Here is a 13,206-nt window from a genome sequence, read left to right on the forward strand (position 1 = left end):
GTTTACCTCCTGCACATTTACCTAAGTATTAAATTATTGATAAAGATATTTAATTATAGAAATATTTTTCATTGTGCAGATTACTGATAAGATTTTTCTCGATGTACAAAGCTTGAATAATAATGATAAAGAAATTATTATTAACATTACATTATTTGATCGATGCGATGGACCGGTCACGAAAACTAATTTGAAAACTATACCGTTGCAAGCTGACAAGGACCACGTAATACTTAAAGGGTAAGTAAAAACTAAATAACAATTTTTTTCGCACTATTCGCAACTGACCTTTACAGTATCGCCGGACGATAGGACGAGTAAAGATGCCACTATAAAACTGCAAGTCTTATGAAGCAGCTAAAGGGCAACTTCCGCCTGCCGGATACGACTTTAGTCTAAACGCACAGCTAGGAAGTTCGAACCTCGGCAAAGGCCGTCATAAATTCGAAATTTGAATTTTAATATGATTTGTTTCTTTTTAATTGGACGGGGGATCGAATAGAGGGGAAGAGAATCCCTAGTACCATCGTGAAAGTCGAGACCACTCTATTGAGAGTGAACCACTGAAGAAGAATTTCGACCCTTCAATTCGAAATTTATTTTAACACTACATACCTTATACATATGTATATATAAGGTATATTGTCAAGTGCTGAATAACAGTGTAAATAGTATGTATAAATCAAAATCTATATTAAGAAAAACCTGTACAATATACATATGTATAGGTGAAGATTACCACCAACCGTTGTTGTTTGCCCACGTAACAAAATGTCTGTGACTGTCCCATCCGTATTATAATATCAGTATATTATTTTTATTTACCAACTCATTTTTATTATTAAAAATTATGTAATTGGAGGTATATAATAAATTAATATATACCACATTTTTTAAAAAGTTTCTTAAGGTTTGGCAACACGCACGTGGAGTTTTAGGCGGTATCCTACGGTAACCGTTACCATCAGATTCGCCGTAGTATGGTATACAAAATATCTAAATATATAATAATATAATCGATACTACGACTGATTTAATCCTGTTGTGTATTTATATTTGACCATAATAAATTAGTGCTAGTTGGTAGTTCGTATTCACATGTTTCGACTTGAAAAATATGAACTTACAGGGATTATTTAAAAGAGCAACACATAAATTTCTTGCTCGTTCTTCTTGTGATGAGACAGCATTTCGAATAAGCGATAAATTAGATTAAAAGAATTCTTATGACTATTCAAAAGTGCTTAAATTAAGTTTATTTTAATAAAGGTTTTTCTATTCTATTCTAAAAAATGGACTAAAAACACCGAATAAATCTATTTATCAATAAATATAAGATTATTCCAGTGTACAAAATTAAACTAACATTGCACAGTTTGTACTAATTTAATTAAAAACAACTTACTTCAGCTCGACTTCAGGTGGTGATATTATCAACTTAACAAGGGAGAATATAGATGTTACAGGAAAACGTATTCAGCACGTATACTCGGTAAGTAAAATGTATCTTTTTCTTATTAATAAAGACAATGACATGACAATTCACACAACGCCATCTAGTCACAAGCTAAGCAAACCTTTTGTAATGCCTACAAGATTGAATAAATACACTGATAATATACATAGAAAACACCTAGTCTGATACAAACAATCATACTTACGAAATTATTTGCACCGGGCAAGGAAACGAACCCGCTACCATCACAAGTAAGGCGGTGTGCTAAACCGCTGGCCCACAAAATGAGGCCTAGAGAATAAGCAAGTTCCATATAATAGATTACACAGACAGATAATGGTAACGCATTAAAAATGTGACTCGGGGGCAATGTGACGACGTGTTAACGGTCTCGCTATACATTTCGATAAGCTGTCAGCTTGTTCATCATTCCATTCAAGTTACATTAAGGAAACGAAATTATTTACCAAGGTAGACTTTGTAAATGTTTAATTTTGTATAATGTAATATTTTTGTTCTCATGTCTTGTGAATAAATACTTCAAACTTATACCTAAAAAAGTGACGACTTTATTAATTTATTTTAAAATTTATACATTAAAGGTTGAGGATAAGGCAGTGAAATAACAGGTCACGAGGCACGATATTTTGTTCCTCAGGGAAGGACGCTGGAGCATCACATAATAATGTAGCTCATGTGCTATAGATATATGGGCCATGGTTTTTACTTAAATAATATGAAACAAGCTCACATGCTTGTTTATAATTGTATTACTATATATATATATATATATATATAGTAATACAGTTATGGTTATTTTTCTTGTAGATTTATAACAACGGTTCTACAACCTGGGTAAACTTAAATATGACTATTAGTTTAGAGAAACAGCCTTATATCTCCAGATATACGGTGAGTACTATTTTTAGACGTAAACATATTGTTTTATATGTTATTTATTTGTTTGTCTATATTTATGAGTATACATAAATGCTATAAAAATGTACTTAAGTACTACAGTGCTGGATTAAACAAGCGTTAAATTTATTTACGTGGTCCATGGTTTGGTTTTGGAATTAGGTTCCTTATTACGTTGCATAATAAAAAAAAGTATTTTAATACTTCTATAAATCAAAAATGTATATATTAAAAACTTTTTAATTATGTTTTTGATCGATTATGATCGGACAGCAGTGCTTAGTGGCTACATTTACTGCTTTTGCTACTAAGTTAATTCGGCACTACCACTGTATAAATAATATAGTAGTCCATTGGTCATTCAATTAATCCCATTTTTAGATACCTACGGGAGACTTCTACCACTGTACCAATTTACAAGAAACAGAAGAGATGTATATAATGTCATGTGAAGTAGAAATATTGAAGTCCAATCGTAAGATTCAAGTCATCCTGCCAATAGAGTTGCCACCTCGAATTTTGGGTTAGTATTGTAAAACCACTAAATATAATACTAATAAATATAATTTAAACATGTTTAATAACATGCCTTTGCATGGTAATCAAGTGACAAATATTAACTTGTCAATTGCATACATTTTTTTAAGACTAAAAAAATAAGCAGCTGGCGAATATTTTTATGTTTCTATATGTCTGTGGTAGCGTAAACTAGGTACAAATAAATGTATGTACTTAGATTTTATTTTATTCGCCTAATTTTATTCCTACAGGTGCCTATAATTGTATAAATATAAATATATTCTATATCTGCAAAGAATATCGATCAAAAAATATCGACATGTTTTCTGTTTTATTTTTCAGACAAATATCTATACAAGGGAGCTCAAGTTGTCTCCCATCTTGAAGTCGGCCTAAACGAAGTTAAAGAACCGTACAGGTAATGTAGTAATAATATAGGATTAATTTTAAATGTACAATTTTGTATGTGTTATATATTTTATTTGGAATATTCAAAAGTGACCAAATTGACTTCAAGCATTGTGTTCTGTCCCAAATTCATTAAACTAGAAACTATAAAGTATTGTACCACAGACCACAAATGACAACTAACTAATGTAATGCTGTACATGTATTTAATCAATACTTAAGGTTTTTAAGTCTTGGGCGACCAGCTTATTTGTCATGTCAGTTAATATTGTATATTATAATCACAAATATTTAACATTCGAGGAGAAAGTCAGTCTAAATGCCTTAACAATTTTGTCACACAGCATTAGGAGCAGTCTACATTTGTACGACGCCAGTGTACCACTTTGGATCATCATCGCTGCCTCCCTGGTTGGATTACTGATTCTTATCATTTTAGCATTCGTTTTACACGAGGTAATATTTTATTTTTTTACAGACTCATGTTTCTCTTATTAATTTGATTTCTTTATATCATTATCCGAAGCTTCTTATTCTATTCCCTCGCAACCGTTTGCAATTTAAACTCTTAGTCTATGATCACTTCAAATTTTAATTTCGAGTCAATCGATTTTCCCCAGGCCTCATATAACCTTTCATGGATCGTAATATACAATCCTTTGATTTATTTAAAGTTTGGTAATATTTTTTAACTTATACTTTTATTACACATTATTAATAGAGCTGTTGCAAATTATACGAACAGAGTGCAAAGTAGTCAGTATCTCGTCGGTACTCTGGGATTCTTGTAATTTTTGTAGTCACTTAGTTTATATATTATAGTTATATAATGACACAGTTAACCATAGATTAGGGTATCTACAGTTAATTCAGTTACTGTAGTTTCCTTGTTACTATAGTTAGCATAGTTAAATATTTACGAAAATCAAAGTTCAAGTTAAAATAAACCCTTTATGTATAAAAGTTTTGCCACTTATGATACTATGAAGAGCATAGAGTTGCGGTATTAATAGACAAGATCTGTTTAAAACATAGTACGCTGTCAATTATATTAAAGAAACTAGAGAAGTAATAAAACCGTAGCAACGAGTACCGCTTACTTTAGTAACTAAAAGATACCTACTGCTATTCATATGCAAACTGCTTTTCATTTGTCGATACCTATATAGTAGTCAGGTATTGTATGGAAATTATTTGCATACGTTAGGTGTGCAGGTAAGTGTTTCGATATTTTGACTAGATTGCATTAGTGGTGGTTGACATCTCTGTATGTCAAACTGGAGTAACTATACTTATTAATAATCATTAGGTAATTTGTAGCGAAATTTCTTTGCCTAATATTATATTTACTATTTGAACATTAGGTATATGCATTGTGTTTTACACATATTGTTTTTACGAAAACGTTGACAGTTGATAATGTTTCTGAGTACCTCGTATGGGTTCATGAAGATATATTATTATTATTTAATAATAATAATTTGTTTGGTATAGCCCGTATCATACCATTTTGATACTCGTTCTGTGAATGAAGAAATAATAATATATAAGAGATGTAAGATATTGATCTTCGTAATATGTTTAAGTATTTGTTTATCTCTGCTACTGCTCTGACTAGTCTAAGAAACTAAAGCTAAGAATATTTTGTACTAGACATTATAGTTTCCTAAGTCTGACTTAGGAAAATATGATGATCAAAGTCATTATGATGTTAATATTGGAAATTTTGAAGGACATTTTTAATATTAAAATATGTTACAGTGTGGCTGCTTAAGGCGAAAAAATAAAGAAAAACTCCAAGCATTGCAAAGAGACGTTAAAAGACAAAGTATAGTAAGTATCACGTTGGGTAACTACATATTTCAACTGGATGGCTGTTGGTAAAGGCGGATTTAATATTAATCATCTATAAAATTACGGCATCTTAGTCCTGGGGAATTTATTGTACCCAATAATGTAATTAATAAAGAAAATAAACAGCAAATATATATTCAGAAAAAATGTTTTTTACAGCGTCGGTCAATGGTAAGAGTTAGCACACACAGTCGCGATGGAACAGATCATCAACCTCTTATCACTGAATCGGACTTAGAAAACGAAGTCGACACTCAAGACATTACTCTTAACATTCCTCCACCAACAACTGAGCTCACCGTATCCGAACCCATCATATCAGAACAAGAGGCTTCTAACCTAAAACCTGAATTAATTACATCCGGGGTTGTAATTAATGCTGAACATATGAATAATGGAGCACCAACATTAATAACGACGGGTAATGTAACGAAACCCAAACCAACCCCCGCACCAAAACCAAAACCAACACCGGAGTATAAGCCAGAGACCGATTATGAAGTTCCACTTGATCTGCAAAAACAAAATAAATTAAGGTAATCTCAGAAATGTTATATTTAAGCCAGATCAAATCAAATGAGGCCATGAAATATAAATATTGAGTAAATAAAAGTACGTAACCTTATATAATCCTCCGAATAGTCTGTAGTCCTATTCATGTATATAGGCGACTGTTTCCACTACTACGACCATCATCAGGTGGGCCACCAGGTCGGTCAAATTATATCAGCATGTATTTAAAAAAATCCTATTATATTGCGCATTGTATAAATAAGCGTTCAATATCTAACCATCAAAAGCCAGTATTTGGGATTGTAATCCACTAATCTATGAATAAATTCACAGGGCCGATATTATACTGGGTGGTCTACAAAAGAACTTATTGACGCAGCGCAATTTCTCGGGAAGTTCAACAAGTCTGTCCAACATTAAATAATATACTGAGTCAAGTTAACGAATAACCACTACATTAATATTTAACTATTTTTAAAACTTATTTTCATATTGCACTAATATTTTATAACTATGTACAAGAATTTAGAGAGCTTACGACGTTTATGTTTTCGTCTTTCGCGACAGTTGTTTCGACTTCATCCAGAAGTCTTCTTCAGGGTGAGTACAGTGCGAGACGAGAAAGCGGTACATATGTAGTTAAAAAATAAATATACTGGATAATTGTACTTATTTACCTGATAATAAATATCTCTCTATTTTACGAAAAAATGATTCTTTTTAATTTATGAGTTTATGGTAAATTAAAATTATAAATAAGTATTCTATGTATCTGAGGACATTAGATAAATATAGAAATTAACATATAATAATAATGTAATAAACACTTTTGTACAAGTGTCAACTAAAACTCAAATGTTACCTTTTATACACCAGTAATTTTACGTAGGCAGTAAAGAAAAGTTTTAAGCAGCGAAGAACGTAGTGGTTTATACTGTCTGTTCTACATGGACCTAATTAGGCAAGAGATCCTGAGTTTAAATCAAGCTGCCAACAAAAGAAACTAGTGTATGTATGTCTAGTTAACTATCTAAAGAGCGATTAATCTGCGAGATGGCACTGTGCCATAATTTTTTTCGGCCGCAGCTGGCCTTTACAGCTTCACCGGACTCCCATCTGACGGATACGACTTTAGTCTGAGGACACCGCTAGGGGTTTGAAGCTCGGCTCAGACCGTCGTAATTTCGATCCCCATTTAAATTGGACAGGGGATTGATCAGATCACTGATCATCATCGATCTGATCGATCATTATCATGAAAGCCACGACCACTATATTGAGAATGCACATCTGGAGAAGAATTTCGACCCTTCAATTGAAAAGTTATTTTAACACTATATCCTATATAAAGTATATTGTCAAGTGCCAATTGCTGAGTTAATTAAATATCTAAATAAAATTGTAGATAACAATATTTATTATGTAACTGTTCTTGACCTCAGCTGTGCAGTGTTACTATAATATAATCAAAGTAAACAAATAATGTCAGACATTGAATTATTTTATCAATCATACTTATTATAAGAGACTTAATTACTTGAATAATTTTTCAAAAGAACTTGCATAAACAAATGTATGTGGTTAGCAGGAAAGGGTATATGGGTTGCCAACTCTCTCGGCATTCCGGGATTGTCCCGTAAAAATCTCAAATCCCCAGACACGTAGCTAAAATATCCGGGAAGTTTTCTTCGCGTCATTATTTTACACCGCCACGATACCTACCTACATATATCGTGGTATAATTATATTATTTATAATGAAAAGGCATTAAAGATGCGTACTGTAAAAAAATATAAGTTTAAATCTCGGATTTCTGGTCCACAGTTGGCAAGCCTACCAAGCAGAAAGTCAGCAACTGATTCATGTAACGGTAATTTTATTTAATAAGTAAAGTAAAATAAAAAAATAATATCTAACCTTCATAAAAACAGCGCGGTGTCGTGAGAAATTTAGTGTATGTCAATGTGTAAACAAAGTGAACATATGAAATTAAGTTTCCAATGCCATATAACATTATACTGATTTTCAAATTTCAATTTTTAATTAATATATTTTGATTTTGATGGCGTTGTGTGAATTGTCCAGGGATATTATTATTACTATAGGTTTTAGCTTTTATTAATAAGGAGGTACTTATAAATGTAAATAAATTTACGTATACATACATGGAATTAATTCATAATTGAAGCAAAATGTTCACGGGTGCTTCTACGATAAATAAGAAGCAAACTCTGTTTCTTCGTTAAAAAAAATCAATTTTATTAGTATTTTACCAAACTTTTAGGTATGGTAGCAAAGAACAACTCCGAATGAAACAATTACTTTGAAACCGACATGCGAGTATTTATATGCTAACTATTGCAAAAAGAATAATCGTACCTATACCTATATGCAAAAAATACAGTGGAATTCTAAATGTCGTTTTTAATAGCAATTGTTTGAGTACTGTGAAAATTGTTACATTATTGTAATTGGTTAGCCTAATAATTGTATATTTTTATTAATATCATTAATGTTTTAATTTAAGAACTATGTATATGTATTTGTTTACTAATACTATGAACTCATGTTTATTGTGCTTGAGAACATGAAAAAATATAGTAATAGGTTTAAATTAAGTGTTCTTTTATTTTTATATACAATAAATACATTAGTACTGTTTAAATATAGAGCGTTTACACTCGTCCCTAAAATCGATGGAAATATAGCTTCGTGTACAAGGGACATCGTATAATATGTTATTACTATTATTCTCCTTTATTTACATAGATACAAGGCGATCTCAAATGCGGTCTAGATGACTCGTATCTCCACCGATTTTAAGAACGTGTGTTGATGTTAAAATCACGAGTCTTTCTCCTTTTCACATATAAATCCGTATCGTTTGGCGCAGTCCTGATCGTTCAGATTGCCATCATTTTCAAATAACGAGCCGCAGTTTTCATTTCCATTAACATTGTTCGGTTCTGTATCCGCCCATTTAGAGTAACCAGCTTCTGTAATAGTTTGATCTGAAAGAAATACGTCTACTTACAGATACAAAACTAATGAGTTAAATTTCTTATTAAAAGAACAAAAAAACAGGCAGCTTACATATAAAACGGCAACCGTAGCCAACATACAGCAATATCAACATCAACAAGGCAATGTATATTATGTCATGTAACGCTCCTCTAGCAAAACTGATAACCAGGAGTACCACGTACTCCTCATTGTCATTACTGAAGAATAAATTCGCATCCTCCATGCCATATAATTTTACTATCATATCTTACCTATATTTTAAACAGCAAGCTGCTTAATAGTTATAATAGGCGAGACAGTTGTAGCGTAGATAATTGGAGTTATTAAAAGTATTAAAATATATTATTATAGAATATTATTTATGACACTGGATAAAACTTTGAAACACAAAAAATCTATTCAAAATGATTGAACATATTCCAATATTAAAATCTACATATATCTACACTGAAAGACAGCATATTCAATAAGTTAGTTTATATTAACAATACATCGGCAAAAACTTTTCTTAAAAACTTAGGCTCGTATTATATGGAATAAGCCCTGGGTTTGAAATATTTTACTATATAATATACTTACTAAAGATTGTCTTAAACACTCTCGGCGACCCATCAGTGGGTACTGTCGCCCTGTAGCCAGCAATAAAATAATATGGCATATAAGAATCTGGCAGTAGTCGTGTCTTCCTCATCACCTCCATCACCGCGTCGTGTTCCGCCTGAGAGTTGAGGACCACAAGGTGGGCACCTTGAGATCGACATTCTGCGTAAGCCTCGTTCCATGCGTAGGCCAATCGTGGGATCTTGTAACAGCTTCCAATATTTGCGACATATTCATAACCTACAGAATAATTTTGTTATATATAATAATAATATAGTTCTAATATACTTTCGTTTAATTAGCATTGAAATCTTTTGCATTTTGTTACATAGTTACTTGGTCGACGGTCAGTGGAAATATACTTAGAGAAAAGTCAAATGATTAAAAACAAACAAAAAAGTGTTATCCTATTGATTAAATATCTATAGTACCTACAGTGAGTTATTTCAAAAAGAATGAATGATAATTGCTTTTAAGAAGGACCACGTGGAGATCAATTCTTAATTAACGATACAACGTTCAATGTTTCCACTCACACTCTTTTCGCGGGTAGGTAATATAAAACTGTATTTGAAAAAGGAAATTCTTAAGTTGGAAGTTGAGTTTCTTATCAATTCTTCTCAATTGGTTCTAAACTGGACGGTAGGGGAAAAATATAATACAACAAATTTTATGGTCATAAACGGTTAAATTGTCCTAAATGAATAAATTATTTTCTGTGACCATATTTCCACTGCCTATTTAGTTTACTAACCATTGGCATATACACCACAAGCGCTATCATAAGGTGCTTGGTTCGCGTCCACTTTACATACGAACGGCAACCTGTTGGCGCATACGTATGTCTCTATTTCGCCATGTCGAGTTGCAACGTTGCATTCACGGTTCCATGGCGCTGGCACACGCGTAGTTTCTTCTTCGTCTATAATAATTAGAAAGCGTTATTTGTTTTATGATGTAACATGTTTCATGCAGTGCAATCAATTGCTATGTATCGTCGAGGTCGAACATATGGTCGGACTAAAGTATTCCAAATGGGGGAAGGGATAGTAATGGCGACTAAGTTATCAGTTTGAACTCCACGCGGTTCCCCCTGGTAACCATCGTGATACATTCCTGGTGAATTTGTCACGATGGGCTAACTGACCTGAGGTCATCTTAGCATCCTCTACTGGTGTCCCGCCAGCGTAAACCATTAGCGCAGACGGGTACATTTTTTTTAAGTAGATCAAAATAGAATGGCCATTATCATCTATTTTAAAAAAATGTAAGCCAAATAATTTCAATTCACTTTAGCACATATTTCTAATTGAAGTTTTTAACTATGTACGGTTAAGAATATACATTTCATCTAATGTTACTAATTTTATAATCGCGAATGTTTTTGAGTACATATGGACGGATCTCTGTTACTCTTTCACGCAAAAACTACTGAATGGATTTTAATGAAAGTTCACAATGCTTATACATCAGAATAACACATAGGCGATAAATTTCACGCGGATGAAGCCAGCTCAGCTATTAATTGTTACTAGAGTAGATCTACAGTTACATGAATGTTTCTGATTATGTAACTAAATAAGTAACATTAATATAATTATAGTAGGTAGCTATATGGTGTCAGATGTATGAACAATATAAGTATCTGAAAGATACCTTTTACCTATGAATAACAAATTTATACTATATATATATATATATATATATATAGACAAATGTCACTTACAAACAAATATAGCTTCTTCCTCAGCAGATTCGTGTCGTATTTTATCGTTTCCGACCCACACGTAGTCCCCAAGGTCCGGAAACTGTTTATACATCTCGTGAAACTGGATTATGTCCATATGTGAATCGGGTACCATCAGAGCGGCGCCTTCCTCCCGGCAAACATCGACCGCTCTCTGCTGATCAGCAGACTCGATGTGTAGTTTGTAGAATGCATCAGTTTTTTTATTGTACGTGTAATCGTTTCGATAGCTTTTGCTAACTCGAGGAGGTGTGGCTTGTGAGGATGCTGTAAAGAAAAATGCACCAACTCTGTATTTTCCAAATTTGAGTCAGTCTCGCCGTCGTGAGCTGTTATATCTAACTAAATGAAATATTTTTTTCAGCAAATATTCCCCGAACAAGCATAACAGACACAGTTACATCGTGTATTGTGTATGTATTTAATTTATTAATATAATTGTATCTACTTAAATTGTTATTGTATAAATATTGTTACTGTATATTATGACTTGCCACATATCTATGTAAAGAAGCTTTTTACATTAGTCAACAAACGAAAATATAAAACACAATATAAATTAAAATGTGACAGATATTGCAAGTTTGAATTCGTCTATCTAGCATTAGGTACTTATGTCAAACTATTTTATCTTTACATAGTAGGTATAAATGAAGTCGCTATCGCTGTCTGTTCGCTTAGATCTATATATAAACTACGCAACGGAATTTAATGCAGTTTTTAGCAACAGATAGTGATTCAAAAGAAAGGCTTATATATCATACATGTACACCCGTGCGAAGCCGGGGCGAGTAACTAGTTCATATATAAGGGCTAGTCAATTTTCTTTCATAGTTTATATAACAAAATTGAACTAGGTATAGAAATTACGTTCTTGCACATATACCTACATATATAGGTATACCTACATTAAACACTTTCATATTGTTTCACATGCTTAAATTTTAATTTTTATGATGAATGTGGCCTGTATCCGTCATCAAAAACTGTGTGTATTAAAATATTACTAAAAAAATATTGATTTAGGTAATAATTTAGACAGCCTCGGTGGTCTAGTGGTTTAGCACACCGCTTTACTATCCGATGGTCGTGGGTTCGATTTCTCGCACGGTACAAACATTTATATTCAAGAGTATGATTGTTTGTATCGGTCTGGGTGTTTTCTATATATAATATGTATTTATTTACAAAAAAAAAATGTATTCATGTATTTATATCAGTTGTCTAATACCCATAACACAAGCTCTGCTTAGCTTGGGACTAGATGGCACAGTGTGAATTGTCCTGAAATATTATTATTATTTAAAATTAATAAACAGGATATAGAGTATCTTTTCCATTTATATATTAATACTAGCAGACCAGCTGTGGTCAGTCAGTGTGGCAGTTTCTTTATATATAAAAATAATTTGCAATAAAATAATATTGCGACTATAAATTGAGATGTAAGCTATACTATCTTTCAAGTTGGATCAAATTGCACACAATGTGCAAATCAAATTTGCAATCGGTTCAGTAGTTTAGGAGTCCATCGCGGACAAAACGTGACACGTGATTTTTATATATAAAGATAAAGTAGGTGACTTATGACTATTATATTAAATTAAAATAAAATACTTACCAATAATAATAAATAACACAGAAACCAGCAGTGGCTTCATGTTGTCTTGATAACACAGAGACTAACAGCCAGATAGTTCTTTGAATATATGTTAGTCTACGAGTGATAAGTAATATACTATATTATTTGTCTGCTGTTGTATAAACAACGTATGTGACTAATATAGAATTGATCTTTAAGAAACAGCTCGAATGATATTCTGTACTGTAGTAATTTTAAATAACGTTGATACTTTTTTAATTGCATTTATTTCACAGTTGCCGCCAAATCTTTGGCAAACAGTTCACAACCTCATACAACTCTACGATTATCAGAATCATACTGATTTTTTAATTAGAAATCCGTACTTTGTATTGCAATAGGATCTACTAAATACAGTTTACGTAAACCATACGTCGATTTGAAAGAAAGAAGGATTTGGAATTTACCTTGACTTTTTTGTGGCGAATTTACCACGATACCGGCTAGATGAAATTGCTTTCTTTCAGTGAATCCTCGTCAGAGTAAACCATTAACGAAGCCCATCTTCATAATCCCATTATTTAT

At 32.2% G+C, this 13,206-nt stretch overlaps 2 protein-coding genes across 4 annotated transcripts in view; one reads left to right on the forward strand and one right to left on the reverse strand.

Annotated features, from left to right (window-relative positions):
• Positions 1-6,283, forward strand: part of LOC131850817 (integrin alpha-4-like) — a 30,035-nt gene extending 23,752 nt beyond the window's left edge. The window contains exons 15-23 of the mRNA XM_059201182.1: positions 80-240; positions 1,411-1,492; positions 2,285-2,368; positions 2,756-2,897; positions 3,236-3,311; positions 3,646-3,757; positions 5,063-5,134; positions 5,315-5,691; positions 6,002-6,283. Of these exons, the coding sequence (XP_059057165.1) occupies positions 80-240; positions 1,411-1,492; positions 2,285-2,368; positions 2,756-2,897; positions 3,236-3,311; positions 3,646-3,757; positions 5,063-5,134; positions 5,315-5,691; positions 6,002-6,092 (1,197 nt within the window). The 3' untranslated portion in view covers positions 6,093-6,283. The remainder of the gene's footprint in view (positions 1-79; positions 241-1,410; positions 1,493-2,284; positions 2,369-2,755; positions 2,898-3,235; positions 3,312-3,645; positions 3,758-5,062; positions 5,135-5,314; positions 5,692-6,001) is intronic.
• Positions 6,284-8,475: 2,192 nt separating this feature from the next.
• LOC131850736 (hemolymph lipopolysaccharide-binding protein-like) lies at positions 8,476-13,176 on the reverse strand. 3 transcript variants are annotated; one of them, XM_059201084.1, is made up of 5 exons: positions 13,089-13,176; positions 11,019-11,306; positions 10,047-10,214; positions 9,272-9,532; positions 8,476-8,694 (listed from the first exon to the last, which is right to left on the reverse strand). In XM_059201084.1, exons 2-5 carry the CDS (start codon positions 11,152-11,154, stop codon positions 8,513-8,515), a joined length of 747 nt encoding a protein of 248 aa, XP_059057067.1. In that variant the 5' UTR covers positions 11,155-11,306; positions 13,089-13,176; the 3' UTR covers positions 8,476-8,512. The 3 variants fall into 3 exon arrangements, with proteins under 3 accessions (XP_059057067.1, XP_059057065.1, XP_059057064.1); XM_059201082.1 differs by lacking the exon at positions 13,089-13,176 and adding an exon at positions 12,661-12,734 and having other exon boundaries at positions 8,476-8,679; XM_059201081.1 differs by lacking the exon at positions 13,089-13,176 and adding an exon at positions 12,661-12,734.
• Between the last annotated feature and the right edge of the window lie 30 nt (positions 13,177-13,206).

This window comes from Achroia grisella, unplaced genomic scaffold (genome assembly GCF_030625045.1).
Source record: "Achroia grisella isolate CSIRO2021 unplaced genomic scaffold, CSIRO_AGI_Agris_v1 utg779, whole genome shotgun sequence".
Taxonomy (NCBI): Eukaryota; Metazoa; Arthropoda; class Insecta; order Lepidoptera; family Pyralidae; genus Achroia; species Achroia grisella.